Source organism: Aquila chrysaetos, chromosome 10 (assembly GCF_900496995.4).
Source record: "Aquila chrysaetos chrysaetos chromosome 10, bAquChr1.4, whole genome shotgun sequence".
Taxonomy (NCBI): domain Eukaryota; kingdom Metazoa; phylum Chordata; class Aves; order Accipitriformes; family Accipitridae; genus Aquila; species Aquila chrysaetos.
Window position 1 is genome coordinate 478,296 of NC_044013.1, and position 27,316 is coordinate 505,611.

The 27,316-nt window shown below is 41.1% G+C and overlaps 1 protein-coding gene across 9 annotated transcripts in view; it reads left to right on the forward strand.

Annotated features, from left to right (window-relative positions):
* Positions 1-21,943, forward strand: part of TSC22D2 (TSC22 domain family member 2) — a 30,876-nt gene extending 8,933 nt beyond the window's left edge. The window contains exons 3-5 of one of the 9 annotated variants that reach the window (XR_005933386.1): positions 10,092-10,163; positions 19,394-19,445; positions 20,250-20,416. Coding sequence is in view for 6 of the 9 variants with exons in the window: in XM_030028497.2 (XP_029884357.1) it covers positions 10,092-10,163; positions 19,394-19,445; positions 20,250-20,510 (385 nt within the window). In the remaining 3 variants the exon portion in view is untranslated. Of the gene's footprint in view, positions 1-6,086; positions 6,301-10,091; positions 10,201-17,548; positions 18,822-19,393; positions 19,452-20,249 lie in introns of those variants that run through there. The other 8 variants (XR_003925432.2, XM_041126746.1, XM_041126748.1 and 5 more) reach the window with 8 other exon arrangements.
* Positions 21,944-27,316: the final 5,373 nt, after the last annotated feature.

Sequence of the window (27,316 nt, forward strand, 5' to 3'; positions counted from 1 at the left end):
CACTCCAGGTGCGGCCTCACCAGTGCTGAGCAGAGGGGAAGGATAACCTCCCTCGACCTGCTGGCAGTGCTTTGCCTAATGCAGCCCAGGATATCATTCACCTTCTTTGCAGCAGCAGCATAGTCCTGACTTTTATTTCTGGGAGGGGATGAGTGTGGTATGTATGTGAGGTGGCAATGGAGAAGTGTAGAATGGATAAGAAATGAGATACTGGTTTCAGTGAAGTTTCTGAAGATTTTGTGTCCATCTAGAGCAAGTTTAACTTGTCTGGTTTATTGGAGGATGATGGGGTGATCAAAAATGAGGGTTAAAAAAGCCCTACTTGCTTCTCTGTCAGATTATCTCAGCTATTTTTGTAGGGCTGTAGATGACAATTTCTGGGAATGTTTCCTATGTAGAACACTGTTTGGTGTGTGCAAGGACCATAAATACCTTGACCAACCCTACAAATGCCTTTTTAAAAATACTGTTTCTTTAAGCCAAGTGGTAAGCTCTTATACTGACAGTGCTTTAGTTAGAACTTCAGCTGAGTGCAGACTGGCGTGAAACTTGGAAGAGTTGTAAAGAATTTGTAAATGGTGCAGAAAGGCAGACAAATACATTTATAATATACTCTAATAAACTATGCCGTACATGGTCTAGGTTCTAATATCTTTTAAAAAAGCTAAGTATTTAATTTAAAATGTTTGCTAATAGAGGCTTTATTGGTCAATGTCACATAAGTAAGGACAGGTAGGATTTGATGAAGTCTGCTTAAATCTGTTTTATCCACTTGTTTTTTCCCCCTAATTATTGACATAGTTTGTTGCCAAAAAAACAGGAACCACTTGTATTTATAGATAACTGAAATATCTGAAACTGCTGTACTGCAACTTAGTGGAAAAAAAAATTTCTCATTTTTGGGCTGTTTTCTTTGAAGATGAATACTCAAGCCAGCTGTTCCACTATGCAAGGCTACTTTCACCAATAATCACAAGCAGCTTTCCCTTTCATCAATAGGTTTGAGGAAATTTAGCTTTGTGGGCAGAGCAGGCAGTAGGAGCCTAATACTCTACAATAACATGTTCATACATATTAATAAATGCCTTTTTCTTTACCAGCCGAGTCAGTATTTTTAAGAGTTTTGACACCTCTTCCAGATATTTGTTTGTATAATGCAATATTAGCAAATGTGGATCTTTTTAATTCAGAAATACAGAATTTATGTTGTTTTTTACTACCTCCTTTCATCCAGTGAATCCCTGACTGGGTCAAGCAAAGACTTTCTGCATTGCCATTAAGTTTATCAACTTCTAATCTATAGTTGTTTCTCTCTGAAGATGTGAACTACTGTGGTTTTTTTCTTGAAGCTAAGCTGTGCATTACGTGAACTACATTGTCTTTTATCCTCCCTACAAGAACTGAAGGTTAGCTTTACCCAGTGAGGAGACAAGTCATTAGTATGAGAAATCTAACACTTGTTATGTGTTTTGATTTGAGAACAGAATCTCTCAGATTATTCCTTACATAGTCTGTAATTCAGCCTGACTGACAACCATGACAGCCTTCGCAGAACAGCCTTGCTTTATTAGCACGCAGTGTTTTAATAAGTCTATCTGTGATGAAGCTGTCTGCAGGGAGGAGGAGCACAAGAGCATTGGTGACCTGGGTGAAACAGAAGTACTAGTCAGGAGTGAACTAAGAGTGTACCGAGTCTGGCTTTGGAAAGTGGGAAGATGGGGTGTAGAGGATGGAAAAGATCATCAGCGAGTCCTGAATGACCTTAAAGCTGTTACGATTACAGGATTGTCTACTATACAGGACTTCTGAGGTTTGGGGACCAGTTTCTAGGACCCAAGAGACTTGGACCCTAGAGTTTTGAGTTGCAGCTGTTGAAATGAGAAAGAAGTAAGAAGATATTTAGAAGATGAGCACTTGCATTGTTCTTTCCATGATTAGTATCAAATAGTCATATCAGAATTTACTATTCGAACTCTTCAGCAAAGCTCCTTCAGAAATACTGAATGATTATTACCTAACACAGGTAATTTTATTTTAATTAATAAAACTATTACTGACTGCTGTTACTTAGGCAAGGTGCCACTGTTTTATTGAGCCAAGGCTCTGTGAACTGGAAGCGCGATGTCCTACTGGCCTCATTAATTTTCGCCAGTATACTTAAACTTTAAATCTTTCTTTATAGAAACTTGGACTTTGAAAGAATATAATAAGATCAAGGGAAATGTTGTCTCATTTTTCATGTTCCTATGCTCTACTGATTTAGTGTCTACCGGAGACTTGAAAGGCAGAAACTACAAAGTGATGTTAATGAGAGCAGGCTTTGAATTACTAGTAGCAAAATTTGGTAGACTTAAGTGAATAACTAGGTGCAGCTTCACCTGAAACAAGTAGGCTGGTTAGCTTTGGTAAAGCAAATCTTTATGAAACACCTGTGTTAAAGAGTGTTCTGTACTAGCTGTTCTCTGGAGTATATAGTAGAAGAAACTATCCTGATTTTACAGCTAGAAACTTTGTATTTGCAGAAGACTTGTTGATACTAAATTATTGTAACCTGTTAAGTGAGTTTGAATTTAACAGTGTCAAAATGCTTCTTGTTTTTTTAGACGAGATTTTCATAGTCAATAGTCAAATCCTTTGCAGGCAGGAGAAAACTTGCTGCTATTTTATCAGATAATAATAAAGTGTAGAAGAGAAGTGAGATCACCTTTTGTCTCACAAATCAGTATCACCTCAGGTCTGTCAGTTCAGTAAAGATGTGAAATGGTATAGTGCATCTGCTCTAATTTAGTACAAGACTGTTCAAGGCTTTGAGTATGTTTTAAAATGCAATGGTGAGTCACGTATAAAAGTGTTTTCTGCAACTATTCAGTGCTGGGACTAGACGAGAAATTGTTGGTGTCTCTCTTGTATAACTGAGGAGAATGGTGATTGTCCTCAGGAGAGGGAGGGCATGTGGTGATACTAGTGCCTGCTCTTTGTTCAGGGTGGGCTGGAACATTTGAGAAGCTTCCAACTGTTGCTCACTAAATACTCAGATTATTCGCTACATCCCTCTGGTGTGACCATTATTAATGTTGATATAACCTGCTCTCTCCATGCTGCATTCTCATTACCAGTTTTTGTAAACGTGGTTTTATTTTTTTCCCTAGCATTCATAGGGACTGAAAAATGTTACCGGTGTCTTTTTTAAGAGAGCCAAGCCCCCAGAACAGAGGAAAGCTCATGCTAGCATCTCAACAGAGCAAGCAAATGATCAGTGAAATGCCTCTGCTGGACTTTCTTACCCTGTGCGCTTGAGACAGTCATCTGTCCTTCACTTTTACTTAGAGACTTCTAGTGAGTGCAGAAGATTATTTTCCAAAATCTTCTTTTGAAAGCAAGGCAAAGGAAGTAAGGGCTACTGCTCTGATCTTTCCAATGGAAAGGAGGATGCAACTCTGGTAGCAAAGTCCAGTTCTTTCTTCTCTGATACTTGAAATCCAAACATCAGGAGTCTGAGATGCAGCTAGTTGAAATGGATCTGTTGATGTCAGACTTTCCTGTCTTATTCCAGGTCATGTGTGCTGCTTTAGTTCTCTCAGTAAAGTTACCTGAAGGTGATTTTCATCATTTCTGAAAGTGTTGGGAGGGAGTGTGTTGTTTGTCTGAAAACAGCTGAAACTGAGTGCTGGTGCTGCTGGCACTGTCTTTCATCTCCTTCTTTAATTCAATTACAAAACTACTGTTAAGCATGTGCTAGTTTGGTGATTTTTAGCACTTAAATCTGTGTATCTCTTGATTTTCCAGTGGAGATCAGATCCATGCAGTATGCTTTCTCTCCACTGTTAACAGTGTTTTCATTTAGAAGTAGCATGTGAACCCCTTTTAAAGTCTATCATGGTGGTTGAGGGCAGCTGTCCCAAAAACTGTCGTGCAGGCTGTTAATTGAGTCAGCCTTTCCTGTCATCTGTATCTAGAATGCACCTAAAATTGAACATAACATCTAATTCTTGCTGGTTTTTCAGGGTATGTGTTTCAAGTATAATGGCTTTAGGGAACTACGTGAACAGAGTATGTAATTAAACACAAAACTTAAGAGCTTTAATCTTGAGATTTTTTTTTTTCCCCATAATTCCACATTGACTTCCCCATGCTTAGTCTTTGTCAATTCTCTCCTGCAAAGTTTTGTACTCCAGGTACTCTGTTTTGTAGGTGAAGTCTTATGAAGTAAAGCTGATTCAAAGTTGCAGTTGCTTTAAATAGAAGGCGATATAAATAAAAAAGTGAAATGTCTTTTAAAAGAAGAGCAACGGAGGAGGAATTCTGTTACTAGTGTAAACATAATCTCAAAATGCCATAAACTTTACTGGGTGTTTCCTGATAAGCTATGATCAAGTGATCGCAAAACCCCTGGTTCAGAACCTAAATAAACCATGCCAGGTGTTTTAATTTGGAGACCAACTGTAATCAATCTTTATTGCAGGTCATAGCTAGTTAAACACAGCCTTTTGTTGGTGATCAGTAAGACATATAACTAAAAACTAACTTGGGTTTGAAATGCTGCTGGGTAATAATACATCCAATCTTTTATAAACTTTAGAAATGAAGGAAGGATTAATTTGTTGTCCTTTAGTGCACATCAATTTGGGCAGTTGATGGCTCTACCTTCCCTTTTTTTCTTTTTTGATGCCTTGATTCCTTATTGATCACCATAATAAAAACACATCTGTATATGCTGATAGTTCTCTTAAGTAAGCTCAGACTGTGTGCTCACCATCAGGTCTCTTGATTGTTAAATAATAATTCTGACATTGCATAAGGGCTAAATACTTTTGTTTGCTGACTTCATCTTTAGTCTATTTTTAAGTCTCTTCTTTCTCAATGTGTTTAGTTCAGTTTTGGCCGTGTAGAAATAATGTAAATGTACAAAGTAACATACTAGCATCTCTTTGATAAATGTGGCTGAAGAACACAGTTTTATTTACAGGCATATTATCAGGCTCCTATAGCTTTCTGTGCAATGGATAGGAAGCTAGAACCTTGCTGTTGAATTCCCAGTCCTATTTATGCATCACTGTGTGATTAATGACCTTACTTCTAAGACTAGGAACACAAGAATAATGGATGTTTTACTGATACTTTCTAATTTTAAACTTGGTGCTTCAGTATGAGCTTTGTCTGCAGTTAAGAATAATTTTGTTTTAGAATGGTCATTTCACTTTCCACCAAAAAAAGACATGAACTTTACAGTTGAACAGAAAAGCAGTTTAATTTCAAAGTAAAAACTAGCCTCTTTCTTTACTTCTTTCTTTTCTATTTCATAGTTAAATTTGGTTCCTACAGGATTTGGTCCTGTTCAAAGGCAGAACTTCTGCTTTAAAGTTCTTGCTAGCAACATCCTAAATTCTCAAAGAATTGTGAAAGGTGGCCTATGGGCTGATCTGTAGACTTAAGGGCCTGAAATCTTTTGGAGCAATAACAGCTTGATCGCTTCTAGAATGACAAATATGGGAATCCCACCACTTCTGTAAGAAGTCTTTTCTGTTCCTTGCCATTTTTGTGGAAGACAATTCTGACATCTAGCTTAGACTTTCTTTGCTGCATTTAAACCCTGTAGTGTTTGTGCTGTGCTTATACCTAACAGGTTTGCAAACAAGTTTTCTCCTTTGCAGATACTTTAAACTGTGTGAAGCCTGTAACTGTCTCTGTCATCTCTTTTAAATGCTTAATTTTCCTACTTAGTGATTCTGATTATTGGAAAAAAAATGGGAATATGACATGTCTTCTAGTGGTCTTATCTGGACTTTGGTAGGCTTACGTCCTTCTGGAGAGTTGGTATCCAAAACTGGCCATAAAATCTAAGTTAAGGGCTTAGAAAGGCCAAATAAAACAAGACCTCAGTTAGTATGTGTACATCCTGTGTAAGAGGAGTATTGCAAGTTTGATGCCTTTGCAAGATTTTTATTTTTTAACTTCTGTTTAGATTCTCTTCTGTGGAATGGCAGTCAGCTACTCGCTCCATGTTTTGTGCTTGTGCAGCTGATTATTGCTACCAGAGCATAATACTTCATGCTCATCCTTATTGAACTGCATCCTTTTTATTTCAGACCATTGCTCCAATTGGGCAAGATCTTCCTGAATTCTATTCCTGCTGTCCAGAGTGCTTGCAGATCATTTGCAGGTGTAAAGATAGTCTGTACTCCACTGTCCAAGTCATGGATTAAAGTATCCTATAACACACTCGGAGGAGACCCCTGGAGAGCTCTGTTTGATGCATCCTTCCACTCTTCCACTGAACCATTGGAGAGCCACGTGTGCAGAGTAGTTATCAATGGTGGACCCGCTTTGTATTGGCCGTGTTCTTACTTACAAAAATGTCATGCAAGATGGCATTAAAAGCTCTACTAATTTTATAACATGACCAGATCTTCTGTGTTCTTTCCATATGAGGCCTGTTAATTTTTCTTGGAAGGAATTTTTGTCTGAGCTTCTAAAAAGGCCATCCATGTTGGCTTGCTGCTGTCTAGGTAATAATAAATAGGTGGTTCTGCTTTGCTCTGGTTTTCCTCTGAGGTATTGAGCACAGGTTTTTCTGACCTGTTATTGTCATGTTCTTCAAAGACAGGTGCTTAGGCCTTATTAATCTTCTGGATCATTCCTGTTCTCAGAGTTAATGAAAACAGTAGTCAGTGATATTGAGAGAGAGAACTGTCTGAGGTGGTCTAGTGTGAAATTTTTTTTTTTTTTTCCACCTTGGCAGGGGCGGAGAAAGCCTGGTATTCTTCATGTATTCTTCCTCTTTTGACTTTTACTTGCTGATGTTGGTCAGTAGTTTGAACATGGAAATGTAGCTTCAGCTGTGTCATGAACAATGATGTTACTATTCCTCCTTCAAAGGTAGTAGCTGTAAAAAAGGCATCTGTTCAGCAGCCTCTGTATACCAAGCTAATACCCAGCACTTCCAAAGCCGGTATCATTATTTAAACTAAAAGGCATTTATCTGTATAGTTGAAAATTTGCCAGCTTTCATGGGCTTGGTTTCTAGTAAACCAGAGGTCTCTAGAATAAAGTTTGTATCTGGCATATGCTTGTCCTGATTAATGGCAGTGGGAGGATACTTTTTTGCATATGAGGTGAGACTTTGGATGTGATTTAGACTTCCCTTTCAAAGGAACAACTTGAAGTTTCAAGTATTCAGAGGACTGAATAAATTCTCATCCTTTAAATTTAGATCATATTTCTCTTGCGTGAAAACTGTTGTTAGAAACTGTAACATCGGAGCGTGTTATGAATATTGATGACTGTGAGCTTTTAAAGGAAATAAATATGGTAAGTGTTGTAGGACTTCTTTATAGACATGGAGGCATTTTTTGCCAATCGAGACAGAGTTTGAATGTTTAAACGTGCTAAGCTAGTTGTCTGTCATAGTCTCTGGGACTGGAATGGAGCCTCTCTATACTTGGGAATACCTGTTCTCCTCTCTTATCAGAGACGGAGGAAGAGAAGTGCCTGGTGTACCTCCTGTGGAAGAGGAGGTGGGCTCTGGTTCAGCAGCAGGGACATCCCCTTTCTGTCTGGCTGTTGGCTCCACTGTGTCGATCTGCCAACAACTGGGACTGAGTAGTGACCACTCGGACCTGGCTGTCTGCCGGGGAGGGGACCTGAGGAATCTGGTCCAGGCAGTCTATCTCCCTACGTTCAGTTAAGGTAGTGCCAGAAGGACTTCTGGTGTTTCAGCTGTGACACAGCAGCAGCAGGCTAGATTATACTACTTCTGCAAGCCATTTTCTCAGTTGTTTCTTCAAATAGAAAGGAATTTTTAGTAATTCTCTAACCTTTTACAGTTTGATGTGGTTAAAAATACGTGCCTCAACAGTCTGAAACTCAGTTGTATTAGTTCAGACCTGCACATTAGGCATCATTCATGTTACCTCCATGGATTTGCTTTTCCTGTCTAGGTAGCACCCCTCCCCAACCCCCACCCACCCCCAATTAACATCTTGCTAAAATATAGCTATGGACTAAAAAATGTTCCCTTAATTGTCTGAAGTAATGCAAAAGCAATTTCAACAGCAGGGGGTACAAATGAGAATATAATGAGGAATACTTTTTCATACCTTTCCAGATACTTGCTTAAGAATAGTACAAGAATATATAGCATATAGGGTATCAGTGTAAAAATAGACTGTATGAAATACATGCCATGTGGTTATAAACTACAACTTTTTATACCTAACAATAGTAACAGGGTTTTATATGCTGCAAGTAAATTTATCTTGGAAGTTAAATGACTTTCTATTTACAATCACTTTCTGAGGAAGAGACTTTTTACATAGTCCTCAGACAACTGAACTGGAAAGAAGAGCTTGGGCCTGGTCCTCCCCTTCAACGAAGGAATGCTCTCTTGATCTGCAGATGCCAATTGCTTTCCATGTGTTAAGTCCCTGTATCGCTCAAATGTCCTTTAGCTATTGTGTTGCTCTTCCTATAATTAGTTGTATTTAGTTGTCACTCAAGTGTCCAATACTTCTTATGAAAACGTAGATAGTACCAACATAAGATATTTATCAGCTTGATGAAACAACTTCTGTAGCAGGTTTTAAGCTAAATTCCAGATTCACATGGAATTTTTTTTTCTTTTAAGGGTAAAGTGGTGAAGGTGGGAGGAGGAGTAACAAATGCTTCAAACAAATGATTCCTGATCGTTCCTGATGCACAAATATCGTTATTCTTGTGAGGTTTTTGGCATATACCTGCCATGGGAATCAAATTACTTCAGATAGCGTTTTCTTATGGTGCTGCTTCTGTGATTTTTTGTTTTGTTTTGTTCTGTTCTATGTTTTCAACTATACAGTAATTGCACTTAAATGGAAATAGTTAAATAACTTGAAGACAGTTGTTTTAAGAAGTATTCTTGCCATAAACTTAGAAAAGAGATGGGCAGCTGTGCTTCTAACATTGGTATAAACTTCTAATTTTAAAACTAGCTTTAAAAGGAATTTGAACTAATACTAGCTTTTTCTGAATATTTTTCAGCTAAGCTGTTGCATGCTTCTCTAGGGCTGATATAGCTGTACCAACGTAAGGATGAACTGCAGTATTGGTAAAAGGAGTTTCTAAGTTTAAGTATAATGCTCTGATACAGCCACTAGCAGTAGAAAATTTTGACTTTGTGCTTCATCGAGTATCTTGTAAAGAGTAAGTGTTCAGATGTGACTTTGGAGAATTAAGATCTTCAAATTAGACTCTTTGTATAGTTGCTATCTGTGGGGCAAATGTGCGCTGAACAAGGAGGGTCAGGCTGTGTCAGGGGTTTGGCCCTGGTGACAGAATTTGTGCTGTAGTGTCTGGTTTTCAGCAAGGTTACTGGAGCAAGGTTACTGGTCAAGGCTTGTGGGACCCAGGGTGGTAACTAGAGCACTCCAATTTACTGCTTGGCAAAGTGCCTCCAAACAACAGTTGCACTATTGCACATCAAGAAGGGGAAGCATGAGGATGACTGACAACTGCTTAGCAATATTTTAGATTCCACTTTTCAATTTTAACTTGATCTGGTTTTCAGTTGTAACTTAATCTGTCGTAGCTTGAATATGGCATATTTAGCTCTGACTTCTAGGTCCCCTTGGACAACTCTTCTGTTTTGAATATAAAGTAGGGTGCTAAGTAGAATAGGTATACTGGGTACTATTTGCAGAGACATTTTGTGAAATGTGAAGAATGTGAAAGGTATCTTTTGAATTTAGGTATGTATAGCATTGAGTGGTATACAGCTTTCCTATACAAGATTGTCAGCACGACATGAGATGTTTCATTAATAGCTATACAGTCATCTTTTTACAGTAGCAACTTGAAATAGCACAAAAATCCATAGGGCTCGAGGATTACTTTTTCTTTTTGAATTGGTATTTCGTTAATGGAAACCCACAGGAACAGTAAGGCCTTTCAGTCACTAAACTATTCTTCAGGTTTTCTGTAAAGCCTGTAAACTTTTGGACGTAAATTTAACCTGTCTGGACAGCTAATTTACTTTGTAATGCAGGTTGAATAAGAAAGTTAGTATTTTTATTACACACCCATTTTCAATATGTCTGTTTGATTCTTGGATCTCATAGGAATCCGTCAACTGCATTCTACCAAGCGTTCCATTTCAACAAGTTACGCGAGTCAAAGACCTTCTGGGATAGGTATGAATGCTTTAGTATGGAATGCATACATGCTGAGGTATGCATGAACAGCTTCGCTCTATGCAAGTTTCTCGGCATTTTCATTTGCACAGAACTGCTGCTTGTGTTTAGAGCTTCATATTGGGCTTCTGCAGCCTGAAGGTCTGAAAACAGTTGTGGAAGTGAAGTATTCATACTGAGACTTAAAACTAAATAAGTATAAAATATATAACATGACATCTTTTTTTCTTCCTCCTTCCATTATGCATGTATCATACATAATGTGTAAGCTAAAAGAGTTTAATGCTAGTCAGCTACTAGCTGACCTTCAGGAAAATATTTACAGCTTCCTTTTCCAAAAAAAGGAAACTTTTTGGCATTGTGGCTATTGAGTTCTGTATCGGAAAACAAGTTGAGAAAATGTTATATCTAAATGCAATTGTGGCAAAGTTAAAATCTTTCATTCTCAAAACCAGGAAAGGAAGCTTTCTGGCTTGCTTTCGTTCTGCTTAAGTAAAGCTAGGTGGGGAACAAACGTGAACCGTGACAAGATGCGAGGACGCAGTAAATCTACTAAGTTAGCATTGAACTCATGGCGACAAACTGCAATGAAGTGCAACAAAGTCATATCTGTTATGGATATGGCTTGTCAGAGATGCATTACTAATTCACCAGTAGCTGCAAACTGTTTCTTTCCCACACTTTAATGATTTTGAAGGGATTTTTTTTGTCAGCATTAAGCTGAAGTCCTAGTGATCATGTGACTTCATGCCTTGTGATGCTCTGGCTTGTCACAATACTTCTGCTTAGCAAGCTCTGTAGAATATAAATTTTGTTTAGCTATTGAAGTATTGGTAACTATGTCATCATTGTACTGACTGTATTTGACTTGAGGCTTTTCAACTTGCAAAGCTTAACTGAATCCTTTAAAGTTTGCTTGGCAACAATTTGTATACTGTACAACACTGATGGTTGAAAGTAATGCTCGTGCATCCTGCCTTTTTTTTTTTTTATTTTATTGCTGGAGTGCTAGCATTAGGCTAAGTTTCAAAAGCATGTCTTCCTTTTCTAGCAGAAACTTGGACAAATTTGCATGTTTACTTTAAGCTCTGGATGATGCCACTTTCCTGTATTTATGGGACAGAGGTGGTATTTAGGTTCCAAGGCCTTCATTATTTCACGAAACAAACTTCAGGGCTTTGAATACAAATCTGGTACGTAGACCAAAAGCTCACTTTAAGGTCTAGCCTTCGTCTGTTTCTCTATTTTCATGTCACAACTGGAAATAATTCTTAAGATGAGGAAGCTGATTAAAAAAGAAAGAAAACTAAAATCAAATAATTAATGATTAAGATTGAGGGCTCACAAATCTGAGGTTTATATACAATGTCTGAAGCAAGTACTGGAAGCGTGGGATATAGAAAAACATTAAATTCAGGTAAAAGAATGTAAATGGCTTCCTTTAAAATAGTCTTGCATCTTTGCTGTTGAACACTGTGGTGAAAACAAGTATTTGTGAAAACATCAAATTCATCAGAATTGATGCAAGTTTTAAACTTCTAATCTGCTCAAATTCCAAAGTTTTTGACAGGATTTAAAAGGTTTTGCATTTATACCCCAGCTATTAGATTTTTCTTAAGATCACATTATGTAGTTTTTGCTTTAGTAGATGACTGAAACTGAAAAGCTTTCAACAATAAACTTCCAATGAAACCTAATGGAGGGAACTTCAAGGGCATAGCCAGTAAAGCCAGTTCTGGGGAGCCCTTCACAGGGTAGGGGTAAGGTGGAGCTCAGCTGTGTGGCTCTGCCAGCGATGTGCGTCCTGGCAGCGGCAGGACGGGAGACGGATGGTGCCCTGGGAGCTCCGCTTTGCGTAGGCGGGATAGCTTCTGATGCAAGTGGGGATCTGTTGTCAAACTTGAGTAATTTGATAACAGTAAATTGGTTTGGGGCTGCTTTTGTGATCTTTGGTTTCTGAAAGAGAAATCTCTCCTGTGAAAACTATAAGCTCATCTAATTTCCTCAGAATCTCTTTGTTTTCCCCATCCCAGAATGTGGGGGTTAATACACTGCAAAACATAAGAATCTTAAGCCTGCTGGCAGTAGGCTCTTTAATTACATTTTGCAGCTCCTTCAGAAGTACTTTGTGAATCTCAGGGGCTTGACTTAGGAGACTTTAGTGTCAACATAACAGAAAATCTTCCTGTGTGATTTCAGTATTTTTTTTCTAACAAATACAGATTATACTCCTATGAGCAGCCATCTCTTCAGACCATTTGAAGTCAGCAAAGCTAACCACATGCTGTTGCAATAGACAGTAAAAGATTGCTAAATTGCTCCAGTAAAATAGAGACTTGTTTATTTTTCACTAACACACCATGGCAGAGAAGAATGCTGGTAACATTCAAACTATTAAATGTTAGTAAAATACTAGTTGTTACTGACACGTTTGCAGGAAGCCTGCAAGTGTTTTTCTGCATTGTGTTCACATGGGTGTTGCTAAGGGCACAAGTCTCACGGGTCTGTCTTTTCAACTGACATGGTTACTGAAAAGATTAAGGAGGGGAAGAATGGCTCCTTGGCATATTCACGTGAGTCTGGGTGACTGCTCTTCTGTGCCTGGATTGCCTTTGTATTGTCATAGTGCCATAGGAGCTTTAGATGGATTTGCCTAAAACATAGCCATTGTTGGTAAACTTGAATTTAAAGCAGTAAGATTTATGTTTCCACTGCATTTTTGTGTGAAGCATTAAACCTTCACAATATAAATTAACTCATAAAATGTGGATTTTCTCCCCACATTAGCACCTAGATAAATGTATTTTAAGTGTTGCTGGTAAACATCTTTCTTCTTATGTGAATGTGATGAATTAGCATCTCTTCATGTGATGGATTTTTCCAAACTTCCATTTCCCTATTCAGTTGCTTTCTGTTAAATGAGATGCTCTTCCTGTAGACAGGAGAAAATCAAGAGTTGCACATCTCACTTTTTGATTGTAGCCTTATTTGGAGGTTCTTTTAGGGGTGAAACTTTCCTGATTTGAAATTAAAAGTCTAAAACTCCACATGAAATGTAAAAAGAGACTTAGGATGAGGCTGACATTTCATGTAACACACTGATCCAGTCAGTATTGTGGCTAATATGTTTCTTCTTGATGCTTCATTCTCATGGAAGTGGTGCACAATGTGACTGTCTTCATGCATAGGCAAGAGTGTTTCGTTCATTAGTGTAACTCAATCTTACCAAAACTATGAAGGGACCACATTTTTCTTCAAAGTCAAAAAAACCCCCAAACCTAAAACAATTCGACTCAAACAACATCTTCGTTTTCCCCAGAAGTATTCTTTTATAGAGCTCACGTGTTGCTTCCAAGTTCAATTATGATGTTGTGTTGAATAATTTGTCTTCAGAGTTTCACGTAAAACTGAGGAAAACTTAACTGTCCTGTGGAAGCAAGTACTTCTCTGTTTGACACAGGAGCTGAGTAATATGGAGCTTAAGTAGACACCAGGAAAGCCAGGTACCTGCCGGTAATCCTGAGGCTGTGAATTCACTGCCTCAAACTTTCTCACATTCTCACATGGCTTTGACAAAGAACAATGATGAAAATCTGAAATACTTGCATACTCTTTCAATGCTGGATAATTGATTATATTGGGAAGCTATCATTATAAAATCTCATAATTGGATGGAGGCTAGTTAAACATGCCTTAACTGTTTCAAGAACAGGTAAGGTTTCTCTGGATGGACTAAATAGCTCAACTAGTGGTAAGACATGAAGAGTGCATGGCTAAGTCACTACAGTAGCTCATAAATGAGTAAACCAATGAGGGAAAGTATAAATTAACACACGGTTTTAGTCTGTAGCTCACTTGTGAGCAAAACAAATGTGGGAACACTTCAAGGTAACTTACTGTTCCTTCCAGAAAGGTTGCTTGATAATTTGATTTAAAGCAGTAACAATGGAAGAGCTAGGGGAGATCACTTGGTTCAGGGATGTTTGTCTGAGACTACAGCATGTAACATCTTTTCCACTTCCACCTAAAGCAAAGTAGATCTAGTGCTTTAAAGGAAGAGCTGTCTATAGAGGCTGTTGTACAAGACTCTTGCTAGCATCAGTTTACCCTTTTGTAGTCTGTTCTGCTGGCAGTCTTTTCCACTCTTGCAGGATTAGCAATGTTGAGTGATAGGTTTTATGCATCTAAAAGCATGAGGTGAGCAAGAGTACAGTAACTCTTGATGCTAAAATTTAAAAGAAACATCAAGAGCAAGAAAAAGCAAGAAAACTCATGCATTCTGGCAACCTTTTGGGGGGTGACTTGCTGCTGAGAAATCCCTTGGAAAAGTAGTATACCGATAATCAGTAATACAGCTGAATCCAGAATGTTTTTTGTTATTGACTGAAAAACTTGAAGCTTCAAAGTTGGTTTACATCATCCAGTCAGTAGGATTTGCGGTCTCATTTAAATGTGAAACACTATTACCTAGTGTAGTACTTGACAGTGCCAAAGTAGAGCTGTTTATAACTCTCATTCTTAATGCATCCAACACTGGCATAAAATACACACATTACTGAGGACTGTGGAATCTCAAAAAATGAACCACTGTGTTCTTTTTTTAAGCATACAGAGTGAATTAAGCTGCAAATGCCGTTATTTTTAAGTTTGATTCCTAGTCTTTCTACCTACATTGCAAAGTGAATTTTGAAGTGAGAACATGTTTCTTGGAAGGATGACAATTATATCTAAAGACATTAATGGTGAAAACACCGAGCTGAGTACAGTGGTGCTAGTTGAATTCACCATTGAAATAGATCTTGATGCCTACAAATGTGAGGTGATGTTGATGGTGAAATTTTCCTCCAACCATTAACAAGTTAACATTAAGACATTAACCTTTTTTCTGTCTTCTGATCCATTCTTCCTCATTTTTTCCATTAATCCCTTCAATCACTTTCCCATTCTGTGAACAGTGTTGTTTGGAATAGTCTGTAGTAAGTAAGCTTTCTTGAACTGCAAAATTATGCTTTACAAAGAACACTTGTTTGGTCATAATAAAATATCTGTATTTTCAATGAAGTTCTACACTGATACATGTTGTGCTAACGGGGCTACCAAACACTTTAACAGTACTATAGCTTGATGATACTGAAACATCCTTCCAATAATACCTTACCATACTCTTGGGATACCATGTCTCCATTGGAAAAGTTTTTGCAGCAATGAAGTCAGAATTATACCAAGACTTTTAAGAGTGTGCTGCGCTGTGGAAACGTGTGATTGCTGTATGTTGTGTAACATGCATTAGAAATCAGACTTGCCCTTAGACTGGCCAGTTCTCTTCCCGTTTTCTTAATCTGTATGTACGTGATTGTCCAAGACACTTCTGTCACTTTGTTTGCGAGACATTTGAAACAAACAAAAAAAATTACAGTGCTATTCTTGAGTTGTAGGCATAGAGAAGAAATATACCTAAAATACAACTTAAAGAATTTTGAGGTGCAAGCTGTAAGTATTTGATAAAACACTTTGTTCCCAACGCTGCATACCTGATTGTGAGCTATAGCTGAGCAGTGTTATTAGCAGTCAAAATCTGGCTTTCCCCTTCGTCTTTCAATGTAAAATGTGAAAAAATTACATTTAAGCCACTAAGATTTTTTTTTTAAAAAATGAAAATGAGGGTTTCTCAGATGAAATAGGGTTTTGCCTATCTGGTGTGTAAGGTAGAAAAATATTGCTTTTACCATGCATCTCTGGAAATGGCAAACTGTACTTGGTAGTCTTTGTCATTTTTGCCAACTATAAATCTTGCCTTGTACTTGATGGGCTTCAGAGTGATCTTGGTATACCAATATAACCTCTCTTTGGTCAGAGCCTTCATTTATGTAACCTTAACTTGGAGGTCCAAGTCAAACTGAATTGTTCTTTTAAATTATAGTGTGTATGTATGGTAGCTAGTTGGCTGCAAAAGCTCAGTTTGAGTTGTGTGTGTGGGGGGGGTAGTTTGCAGTTACAAAAAAAAAAAAAAATTATATGCCTAGTGCATGCCTTTCAACCGCCCTATGTTACTTAATGTGGATTTTTTTTTATGTATTACAGCTTTGACAATAATTGTCAGATGTCTGTAGTTCCTGGAGCAATCAACTTTGTCTGAAAGCACAGCATAGTAATTGATCTTTTTTTATAAGAGCTAAATAGTGTCTTTCCACTTCTAACTCAAGAATTTGCAAGTTGAGGCATTGGATATACAGTGGATGGTACACTCACAGAATGTATCAAACTTTCCAGTCTGATGGATGTTTGACTTCTAAAAAGACTTAACAGATATTTTTTTTCCTTACCTTTTCATAAGGACTGGATTGTATCTATAAATTCCATTCTGCAGCTGTGGGATAAAATATTTTTATGCAAACTGAGATTTGATATCAACAGTCAAGGATTTGAGAAAAATACAAAATCTTAAGATTTGGCAGCATATTTGGACTGTACCATAAGAATAGCTGGCACTGTAGCACTCTGCTTCTGAATGTCTCACAGGAGCTATTTGTTGAGGGAAGCATTATAAAATGAATAAAGGACAGAATCATACGGGAATTGTGCTAGCATAAAATCTAATTCTCATATGCTTTTCGAAAGGGAAATGAAATACTGTCATCAGGACAAAACCGCATCTGACTAACTGAAGGCTGCTCTGTCAGTGTGGAACTTCTCCTGGGGTGGGTGGGCGGTGGTCTGCATGGTCCTGGACTCAGCCTGCTGGAGACAAGCAGGATGGACACTGGGATTTGTGCAGGGAGCAGATCTGGAATCCTGACTTGGTACTTCAGTGCTAGTGCAAGCTGCTCTGGGGATAAGGGCAACAAGAACATTGAAAGGAATAAAAGTAGCGTATAAACTACTCATGGCTTTCAGCACTGCCTATTACTATCACTTTAAGTGTAAAATATGGGTGGGAGAGCAATAGTTTCTCTAGCTGCATTCAAATCACATGTAGGAGAGGGACAGTTCTTATACCCACATTGTGAACACTGTACTCATTTAAAGGGCAGGTGAGAATTTGGAGCACAAGGTACAGTATGGGAAAGGTGCTTCTGCAGCATGCCATGCAGGTAATGAGTGTTTCAGGTGATTAAGGGGAAGACTGCCTATCTTCCACTTGAGAGGGTTTTTCATGGAACTGATTGAATGCCTTAACTTTGAGTGGTGTAGTGGACTTTATTTTTTAGATAATCACACTGCAAAACAGTTGAAACAGGAATAGAAGAACAAAGTCCCAATCTCAAATTTAACTAGAAAAGTATTGACGAAAGGTGTATAATTACACTGTAAAGATGCAGAAGCAGATCCCACTACAAAGTGTGCTGTTTGCTTTAATTTTGCTCCTCTTGTCTTTATCTCTTCAGAGCTGCCTCACCTGACTTCTAGAGTGGTGTTCATGAGAGGCTGTATCAGGGGAACGGAGCAGTCCTGGGGATTTCAATGACTCTTGAACACAGATGTTCTGGACAGTTTCAGATAGATCTGAAACACATTAATTCAAGATGGAAAGGAATACTTAACCTTGTCATGAATTATAAAGACTTTGTGTTCTGAGGAGTTTTACCACAAATATGGCTTGAAAAGAGGCTTAGAAGACAGGAAGACACTGGAACAGTTTTCTTGTGAAATGGATGTTCAGTGCTTTTGTTTTAGATTACTAGCTTTGCTCAATTTAGACATAGAGGCTGTTACTCCCTCAGTCCGAAAAGCTGATGCCCTCTACTTACAAATGCTTGGTGCTAGGTACTGACAATTCTTGTGAGACTTGTTACAATGGATTTCTGTAAATAGTGTCATATTCTTTCAATAGTTGAGCTTTGTTTCATGTATGTAACTAATACTGCTGAGCATATTGCTAGTACTCATTTTAAAAAGCCTTAAGTAGTTTATTCTTAACACTTGGTTTCAGTGAGTGTTACATATTTTCAGAGAGGCGAGTTTCCAAGCATGACCGCAAACCTTGCATTTTTCCCCTATGTTAACTTTTTTTTAAACATAGCTGCACGCTGCTGATAGCAACTTCCATCTCTGGGGGAGCATTATCAGTAGTTATCACTGGCGGGCCTGCTAAATAGCCCAAGAACTGCCGTCTCGCGTCAGACACGGAGCTGTGGAGTAAAGTCGGACCACTGAGACCTAGTGTGGGAGGGTGGACGTGGAGAGTATGGGACCGAGAGAGTATATGTGTGGATGGAGTGTTCTCTGGCTGCTGGGGGGGTGTTCCTGTGCTGGAGTGGGCAGTGCGGGCTGCCCTGTCTGACCTCCTGGGGAGAGCTGCAGCTTCTCTCCAAACAGAGAGATCAGAGCCTGCAAGAGCACAGGGACACCCCCAGCCCCCTGAAATTCCGACTCCAGAGAGTTATGAGTGAGCGACTGGCTTGTGTTCCTGTCTTGTGACTTGGAAAACACACCAAAAATATTAAGGCCTGGATTGCCGTAACCTGCGATTTAAAGATGTAGTTGAACATCTTGTTTCACGCAGTAAATACACATTCTTATAGTGATAACTGAGATGTTTTGTTGGACTGTTCTGCACTAGTATGTCTTTGGAACAAGGCTAACCCTAGCTGTAACCAGCCAACAGCAGCGCATTTCTTAGATGTTAAACGTGATCCAGTGAGGATTCACTGAAACCAAGTAAGTGCACTTGTGGAGTTCAGGGCTTTGGTCATGTCTTACTCTTCTATTGACTACAGTTGCTTAGTTGCAAAGTTGTAAATACAGTGCTGATCCAGGAACTTTTTAACTGGAAAGTAGTCTTCAAATAAAGCCAGAGAACAAATATTATAACAGGTTTTTTTCTTTGATGCTTTATAAAAGCAATTTAACAGAAATAAAACTAGAAGTAAGGACCCTGTGAATATCCCATGAATCCCTGTTTTCCCCAGTGAAGAAAGCTGACAAATGAGGCAAGGAATCAAAGCAGTTAATTTACTGTTTATTCTAATGCGTTTTTCTGGTTATGAGTGTCATAAGCATAGCCTGAGGAATTATAAACTGAAGGAGCAGTGCCTCTTAAGAGCTCTAACTGTACTGGGAAATACAGGGAGGGGGAGGAAAACCCCCATGATTGTGTACCAAATTCTTGAATCTGAAGCTTCAGCCTTCCAGTGAAAGCATGTTCTAGGAGTCCTGTGGGTGCCAATGAGTGCATAGTTTTAACTGAGTGATGCAGTAATACTCACAAAGTTTTCTCCTTATATTTACAGTGCATCTGGTGCAAGCGTTGTTGCCATTGACAACAAAATAGAACAGGCAATGGTAAGTAAAAAATAAGTTGTTATTTCTGTTAGGATGAGTGGTTTGTCATTGAGCATAAGTTTCCAGCTGTATTGCGTTTCTGTGCATCTGTACTATCCCTTCAGTCAGGTCAGGCTGAGACCATCATTTGAAAAAAGGATTTCCTGTATCAAGTATGGGATGGCCACAAACCATGATTGCCTTTACTGTTGGCCCATAAATGTTCTTAAATGAATTTTCCTATGAATTTCTGTGAACAAGCTGATGGAACTTAAAGAGGTGCTGAAAATAAATAATGCGTTTACGTCTCTTACTTTATTAAAGTTCATCACTAGTTTTTTCTCAATTGGCACTTAACGCTATGCCATCCTTGACATTTTGTTCAGCTTCAGTTATGTATGCTTGATTTACGCTCCTGCTGATTTAGAGGCTTTCTTATTTCTTGGTTCTCGTACACCTCAGTGCTTGGGATTGCGTAATGCAGACTCCTACGTCCAGCTCAAAGCTTCAGAGCTGATACTTCCATTCAGTGTGGAGCAGCTGGAACGTAATTCTAGTCCTTGTCTTCAGCGTAACCGAGGTGACTAGAACTTAATGCTGAATGCTGGAAACAAAGCTTCTGATGTAAGGGCCACTTTACAGTGAATAAAAGGGCTAGGTTATTTGCTCTTGAAGGCTAATTTATTCATATATTTTTAGTGATGAGTGCTTTAGTTTTCCAGGCTTACCACTTACTTCAGTGAAAGCAGTAAAAGTAAATCCTGGGGCTGGAGTGGAATGAAACTGTTCTTTCACTTGGTGTAACTGTTAACTTGTTCTTCACAGGATCTAGTGAAAAGCCATTTGATGTATGCAGTAAGAGAAGAAGTGGAAGTCCTGAAGGAACAAATAAAAGAATTAGTTGAAAGAAACTCTTTACTTGAACGAGAAAACGCACTGTTAAAATCTCTTTCAAACAGTGATCAGTTATCCCAACTTTCAACCCAACAGGCCAATCCTAGTAGCACTTCACAAGCGCAAACAGTGATAGCACAGCCTCCGCAGCCAACGCAACCTCCACAGCAGCCGAATGTCTCCTCAGCGTAAAGCTTTCTTGCCTCCTTTGAAAACAAAAACCTGAGAGCAGTCTGTCCTTGTGTGCCACTGATGTTCTTTCCACTTTAAATGAAAGCGAGTAGCCATGCTTCTGTTGTGTGTTTGGCCTTTTCAGTATTAGACAATCATTCTCCAAGAGCTGTCCCTCACTGGTATATCATGAAGTGCAGTTGGTGTCCGTTATGTCATCAGTGCACAAGGGAAGTCGTACAAGGAGTTACTAATGCAAATAATGCATTTGCTTGGTGTGCAGGAGTGAGGTCTTTAAGAGCTTTGGTGGCTCTCCAAGGTTTCCATTTCCCGTGGATTACTTTGAGCCTTGCTATCTGGTAAGAAGTAACAATTCATCTTAAGAGCCACTGTTCTTTCAATATAAGTAACATTTGCCTACATTAGTTTCATTTATTTGTTTTATTTATTACAGGGCTGCTATTTTCATAATGTACATGAACAATGTCACAGAACTTTTTTAATTTTTTTTTAATAAATATATGTATCAGTAAAATGATAGATGGGATTGCGTTTAATAGATAAAATGTTTAGGCAATAATTGAACAAAAGAATCCTGGCATATTTCTAACACTAATGGCAATTTACCTTTGGTATTTATTTACGGTAGTAAAGATCCAGCTTGAATGTAAATTTTGTATAGAGTGTAAGTATGAAGACCATAGTGCATCTGTACAGGTAGTCACCAGTTATTGTGATATAATAAATAATTGATGGGCTATTTTGATGAAGAAAACTTTGCTCATTTCTGTTTCTACTTTCTAATAGAGAGAAATTGCCATGATTCCTCTGCTTTTTGACATTTCGTATAATTTTTTTTTTTTGGGTGGGAATAAAAAGCTGTGAAATTGTTCAACCTACTTTGTAACCAAAGAAGCAAAGCTGTGTAATTGAGTTTTTTTTTTTTATTTTATAATGCACATTCTTTATGTATTTTTATTTAGTGTTTTCTCATTCACAACTTTCTTTGCTGTCTAGCATGATCTGCATGACCTGTAATCTTTGAACCACTTTCGTACCTCATGTTTTTATCCAGCACTCTTATTGTAATATGTAATAGTCTGTGAACAATGTCAAATAAAAAAAGAAAGAACAGCTGGTGTTGGTGGAGCTGAGCTAGTGTGCTATGCACTAGTTGTTTAAAAAAAAAAAAAATAAATGAAGTGAGCCATCTTTTGTTCATTTAAAATGGTGTTTTGAATTTCGTATGCAGAAAACGTTTTGTTACATTGCAGATTTTAATGTATTTAATAAATGCAACATGCAGATTAAGTGCAGTGTATACTGAGTATTTAAATTAAAAATGTACATTTCATAAATACAGTTTCAAGAGAGACCATCATTTGTGTAAACTAACGCAGTGTGTCAAATTGATGTATAAATATATATATTTTAACACATTTTCTGAAATTAAACTGCAGTTTTGTTGAATTTTTTTTTTGGCTGTAGATGTTGTTACAGTGTAACTAAATTCAGTAGCACTTTTTTCCTTAACAAAATGAAGAAAGGTAACTTCAGTGGGCCAGTAATAGAATAATGCCAGAATTATAACCGCTTCTCTTGCAGCAGACTTTTTTCCTTTATTCTAGGAGAAGCATAATTCTGATGTTGTCAGTGACCCCATTGGTTTTGGTTTTGCACTGATATATATATAAATTAACATTTGGCTGTGTGCTGGGATGTTGGAACAGTTTGCGGTCTTGGTGTGTTAAAACCAAGAATTTACTTTACAGAAACACCTACAAGAGCAAATGGCACAGCGTGCCTTCCCAGGCAGGCGTTGTGGGCGCAGCCGAGTCGGCACCGCAGTGTGCTGCAGTCCAGTGCACTCTTGAGCCTGTACCTATTTCGTCACGCTGCCTGCAGATGTTTGCTTCAATCTCTTATCCTTGTATATGTCTAACTGTGGTCAGGTTTATGTATTAGGTAAAACAAAACAAAAGAAGCAACACTGGAAACTGCAAGTTTTGGTGTCTTCAGATCTCAAGGAAGCATCCTTGTCCCGTGTTCCAGAAACTTAGAGCATCACACCTTCCTGGTAAGCATCAGTTCACAACACAGTTCAAAAAAGCTCTGTGTGTGTGTGTATATATATACATATTTATTAAAAAGTACTCGCTGAAGTAATACACTAAAAATTATCTTCAGTTGTAGATTGGTGCTCTTGGCCTGCTCTAAGCATGCATGCATCCTCCTGTAAATCATTTAGTGAAACAAGAGCTTTGCATGCAAATTAGAAAACAAAGTATTTCAGTAGCTAAGTGTATTTTCCCTCCAGCATGATCAATAGCTCCCTCCAGCTATACGGTAAGGATGTAGCTGGTAAAGTAAGTAAAAAGGGACAAATGGGGGGAACTTCTGGGAACAGAAGTCCTTCAGATGAATAGTCGATTAAAACTTTTACGGAGGGAACAGTCTAACTGTCAATTCATTCTTAAGGAGTGAAATAGAAAGGAGGCATTTGAAACATGACTGAAGTTGTTAATCACCTGCTGATGGTAGAAGTAGAGAATCAAGCTGATGAGAAGACAGTCCTAAGCACCTCTGCGTTCCCGTGGAGCTGGGGGTCTGTGCATCTCCTCTCCCTCTTGTGTAATGCTTGTGACCTTGCTGTGTGGAGTTGTCTTTGTGTGAGCTCTGCCCTACAGTGACACTTAGATCCACTTAGATGCAGGTGTTCTGGAGAGGTTTTTTTCTCTGAAAGAAAAAAGCATTTAGTAAATCTGCTGAAAAAGGGATGAAACAAAGATTAAACTGATCCTCTTAGAAATCCTTTGTTTGCTTTGCTCCACTCCTGTCAGGTTTGGTTTTGGTTTTTGGTTTTAGTTTTCTCCTAGTGGTAAGTTGTATTTAGTACTAAATGCCAACCCGCTTGCTGTGCGAGGAAAAAAATGGCAGAAAAGGGTCTTTGAATTGCTGCTGTCTCTTCCCGAGAGGGAGTCTGAGGCTGCTGCCTGGGGAGAGAAAGAAACGCAGTTCCTCAATGTGAGAAGATCATCTTGATGTTACTAAAGGTTTGATTTCAGAGAGGGGGAAGAAAGGCTTATTAACAAATGATCGTGTTACTGTCAGGCTGTATTGGCTGCTGCACTGCTTTGTGCACACAGTGTCCGTCAGCTTCCTGCTGCTGTAAAGCCTTTCTTTGTTGTCCTTACGTGTGACGGCACCAGCGACGTCAATCAACCGCCCGTCAGCGTTTGCATCGTACGAGGCTGGGTGACAAAGAGATCTGTGCTCCCCATGCTTGGGGCTCTGGCTGGTGCTGTGAATGGGTGCAGGCAGCTGTGCCCACTGCTCCCTGCTGCTTGGTGTCAGCTAATTGCTTTTGGGTGCTTCTTTAGGGCGATGACTGTGTTTAAGGAGCCGTGTGTGAAAGTGGCCTCTTGAGATGTGATGCTGTCCTCTGTGGGAAGTGGTGCTGTTGCATTTTCCTGGAAATGTGTCTTTGAAATTATTCCATAGCTTCAACATAACGAATAGAGAAGTAATCCAGCTACTGGACTCGCTGTGCTTTGAAACGGGGCTGACCCTAAGACCGTGTGCCTGCTTGGCACGGGTGGGAGGGAGGCTGCAGTCATGGCAGAAAGCACACCAGAGCAGAAAGGTCTCAAAGCGATGATGCTGAGCTTTGAATTAACCCCTGCGTCTCAACAAATATGTGAAGGAACATGCAGGGAAAGGCTACAAAAACAATGGAGGATGTGGAGGAAATGCTTGATGAGGAAAGGCTTAATAAGGAGAGCCTGAGAAGGCTGTGACTCTGGCTTGAAGGGGAGAAGGCTGTGGGAAGGCTGACACAAGCAGCCCTGAGTCTCCAGAGAAGGTGACGGGGGAGGTGAGCACAGAACTGTTGATCACCAGATCTCACCTACAGGGAATGCGTATTTTTTCATGTAGCAGAACGTGAACTTTGGAGCTGGCTGCCACGGGATGTTGTGGAGGCAGGTAGGATGTTCTGAAAGGGGTTAGGCAGATTCTTGGGCAGCAGGCTGCTGAAAAGGGATGTACCCTCTTACCACCCCTGCACAACGCTTCTGGATGTGAAGAGGGCAATGAACTGTAAAGGGTGGCTGAACTTGCCTGTCCTTCTTCATAGCATCTCCTACCACCTCTGCTCGAGACAAAGCACTGGGCTAGTCAGGGCCTGTATTTTCTGAAGAAGAGCTTTGCTCTTCAGTAACAGATTCACAATGTTTTGTGGTCTAAGTTAAGATTTCAGCTGAGCAACAGTCTAGCAAATCAGCCTCCTCAGATTTTAGTTTGAGCAAGTTTCCTTGCGTTTCTATTAACATGCCCCTGAAAGGCTAAGTCACCTATATCACTGAGGTGTGGGATGGGGCAATTCTGAGTTCAAGAGCCAGTACAGCCATCTTTCCTTGATTTCCCCCCTCCCGCCCCCCCATGAGCACGCAAGGGCATTTATTTCTGCTGACACCATCTGATATGCTCCTTTTGTGATTAACAAGTGCTTTTCTCTTCGTGAACAGTCTGTGTTCATGTTAAAGGACCACGAGTTTTCCCTTTCCTTTCTGAAGAGCACTGGAGAAGTGACATTTGGCAAAGTCCCAGGTTGTCTGTCTGTCCGCAGCATCTAGGCCGGCTCTTCCTTCCTCAAGTACCAGGTGAGAGGCTCTGCTGCGTGGTGGCTGAGGTGGTAGCGCCATGTCTTCTCTTGTTCGTGTCTCGGAGCCAGATTCAAGCAGGTTTTGTAGCTGAGGGTGAGAGCTGCGCACCCAGACCCTCCCCACTGACGGGCTTTGCTTGTTGTCCCTGGGGCAGGAGCCCGAGCTTGCTGGGTAGTGGTGCTGGGGGAGCGAGCCGCAGCCCACGTCGCTGTCGGTGTTTTTCCATGGATTCTGTACCATCGGTGGGAATGATTTAGTACCTGTTTCACCGGGGCTGCGCGGGGCCGCTGGGTCGGGGAGGATGCTGCGAGGGGCATTGCCCAGGAGCCCCCGGAGTGACTGGGGGGGATGCAGGCCTCTGCTCAGCGAGGGCTTGAACCCTAAAGCGGCGCTGTGAAAAACAGAATTAACATCTGACGCGAAGTTCGCCTGCCGCTCTCTCGGCGCTTGTGCCTTAAATAGGAAAAAGTCCCTCCGTGGACGTGTGCCCGAGGGCTCGGGCACCTGCGGCTGCTCGGCCGGGGCAGGCAGCGGGGCAGAGACTCCCGGCGGAGAGGATGAAACGCCCGGCTCCGAACGAGCGGTCGGGGCCGGAGCGGCTGCTGCCCGGGAGGGGACGAGGCTCCCGGATCGGCGGCGGCGGGGAGACGGCAGCGGCCTCCCGGCCCGGCCGCGGGCTGCCCTCGGCCCGCGGTGGCTGCCGGCGGCGGGGCCGGGCCGGGCCGGTCTCCCGGCGCTCTCCGGCCATGGCGACCGCCGGCCACGGGGCGGCGCAGCGCAGCGGGCGGGCGGGGGAAGGCGGAGAGGAGCGGGCGGCGGGGCCCGCGGCCGGAGGCGCGGCCCTGCGGGGGGCCGGGCCGGTGCCCGGGCGGGGGGCTGCTCTCCGGAGCTCCGGGTCCTGCTGCCCCTCGGCGCCGGCACCAGCGCCCGCCCGGCCCGGCCCGGCCCGGCCCCTGGCCGCCGGGGGCCTGCGGGCTCCCGGGCAACCGCGCTCTTCCCCGCGGCCGATTGCCGGTTGCTCAGAGGCGCTGAGACGGGCCGCGCTCGGCCGGCAGGGCAGAGCCGTCCTCGGGCGTCCCCCCTTTCTGCTGGGGGTCGCGTCCTCAGGTATCCGGCCACCCTCCCCGCTATCCGTGTTAACCGGTTGTTTCAGACCGCCCCAGTGACAGCCTTTAGGCTTCCGAGTAATAATTGTTGCGAAAGGGGGGGATCGCTCCCGTTCTGTAAGCTCTTTGATTCCCTCCCGGCTGTTTAAGACGATGTGCGACAGCTGACGCTACCAGGTAAGCGCTGTATGCCCCGTATGGTTATGGCTGAGCGGATACACGTGGGCCACGTCGGCTCGTAAGATCGGTTTTATCACCGGACGTTTTTCATGTCAGCGGTGGGTCGATCATTTTTCGGTTTGTGCCGTGCTGAGGCGAAGGGAACCTTCCGGCGCGGTCCCAGCTGCAGCTGGTGCTGCACAACGTGATGCCAGGCGGGTGTAAAATGCCAGAGGCGCGGCCGCAGTCACTGTGCTGCGCCAACCGCAGCTGCAGCTCCACTCGTGCAGCAACGGCAAGCTAGGAGAGACTTGGCAGGAGAAGAGGGACGCCTTGCCTTGCGAAGCAAGACGTATGCTGATCATGATGCGCCTTACTGAAACGCAGTCTTGCAGCCAGCCTTGAGAAGGCTTCACAGGGGAAAAAAAGACAAGGATTTGAGATAAAAGTGAGTCGCGCACGGTTAATAACATCACCTCAACAGGGCAGCAAGTTCAGCTCTACTGAAGAACCTGACCGCTTCTGTAAATTGCGGTACTGTGTTACTTTGCCAGGACAAGGTACTCTGCTGCAGGCCATTGTATCAAAAAAGATGCTCTATCAGTTCCTGGAAATGAGAAGTTGCAGTCTCATGAGAGGGGAAATAAACCTGGGTATTGCTCTCTGAGGTTTTTGAAAAGAAACAGGCTTGGCGCTTTGCAGCAAGCTGCAGAGCGGAGCACAGCTGGGGCCAGCAGGCACCTCGGGAGATGCCCTGGCCCAGCCCCTGCTCCGGCACTGTGGGCTGCCCAGGCCCTCTGTCCGGTCGCGTGGTGACTGTCTCCGAGGATGGAGACTCCACCATTTCCCTCGGCAACCTCTTCCAGGGTCTGATCACCCTCAAAGAAGTTTTATTCCC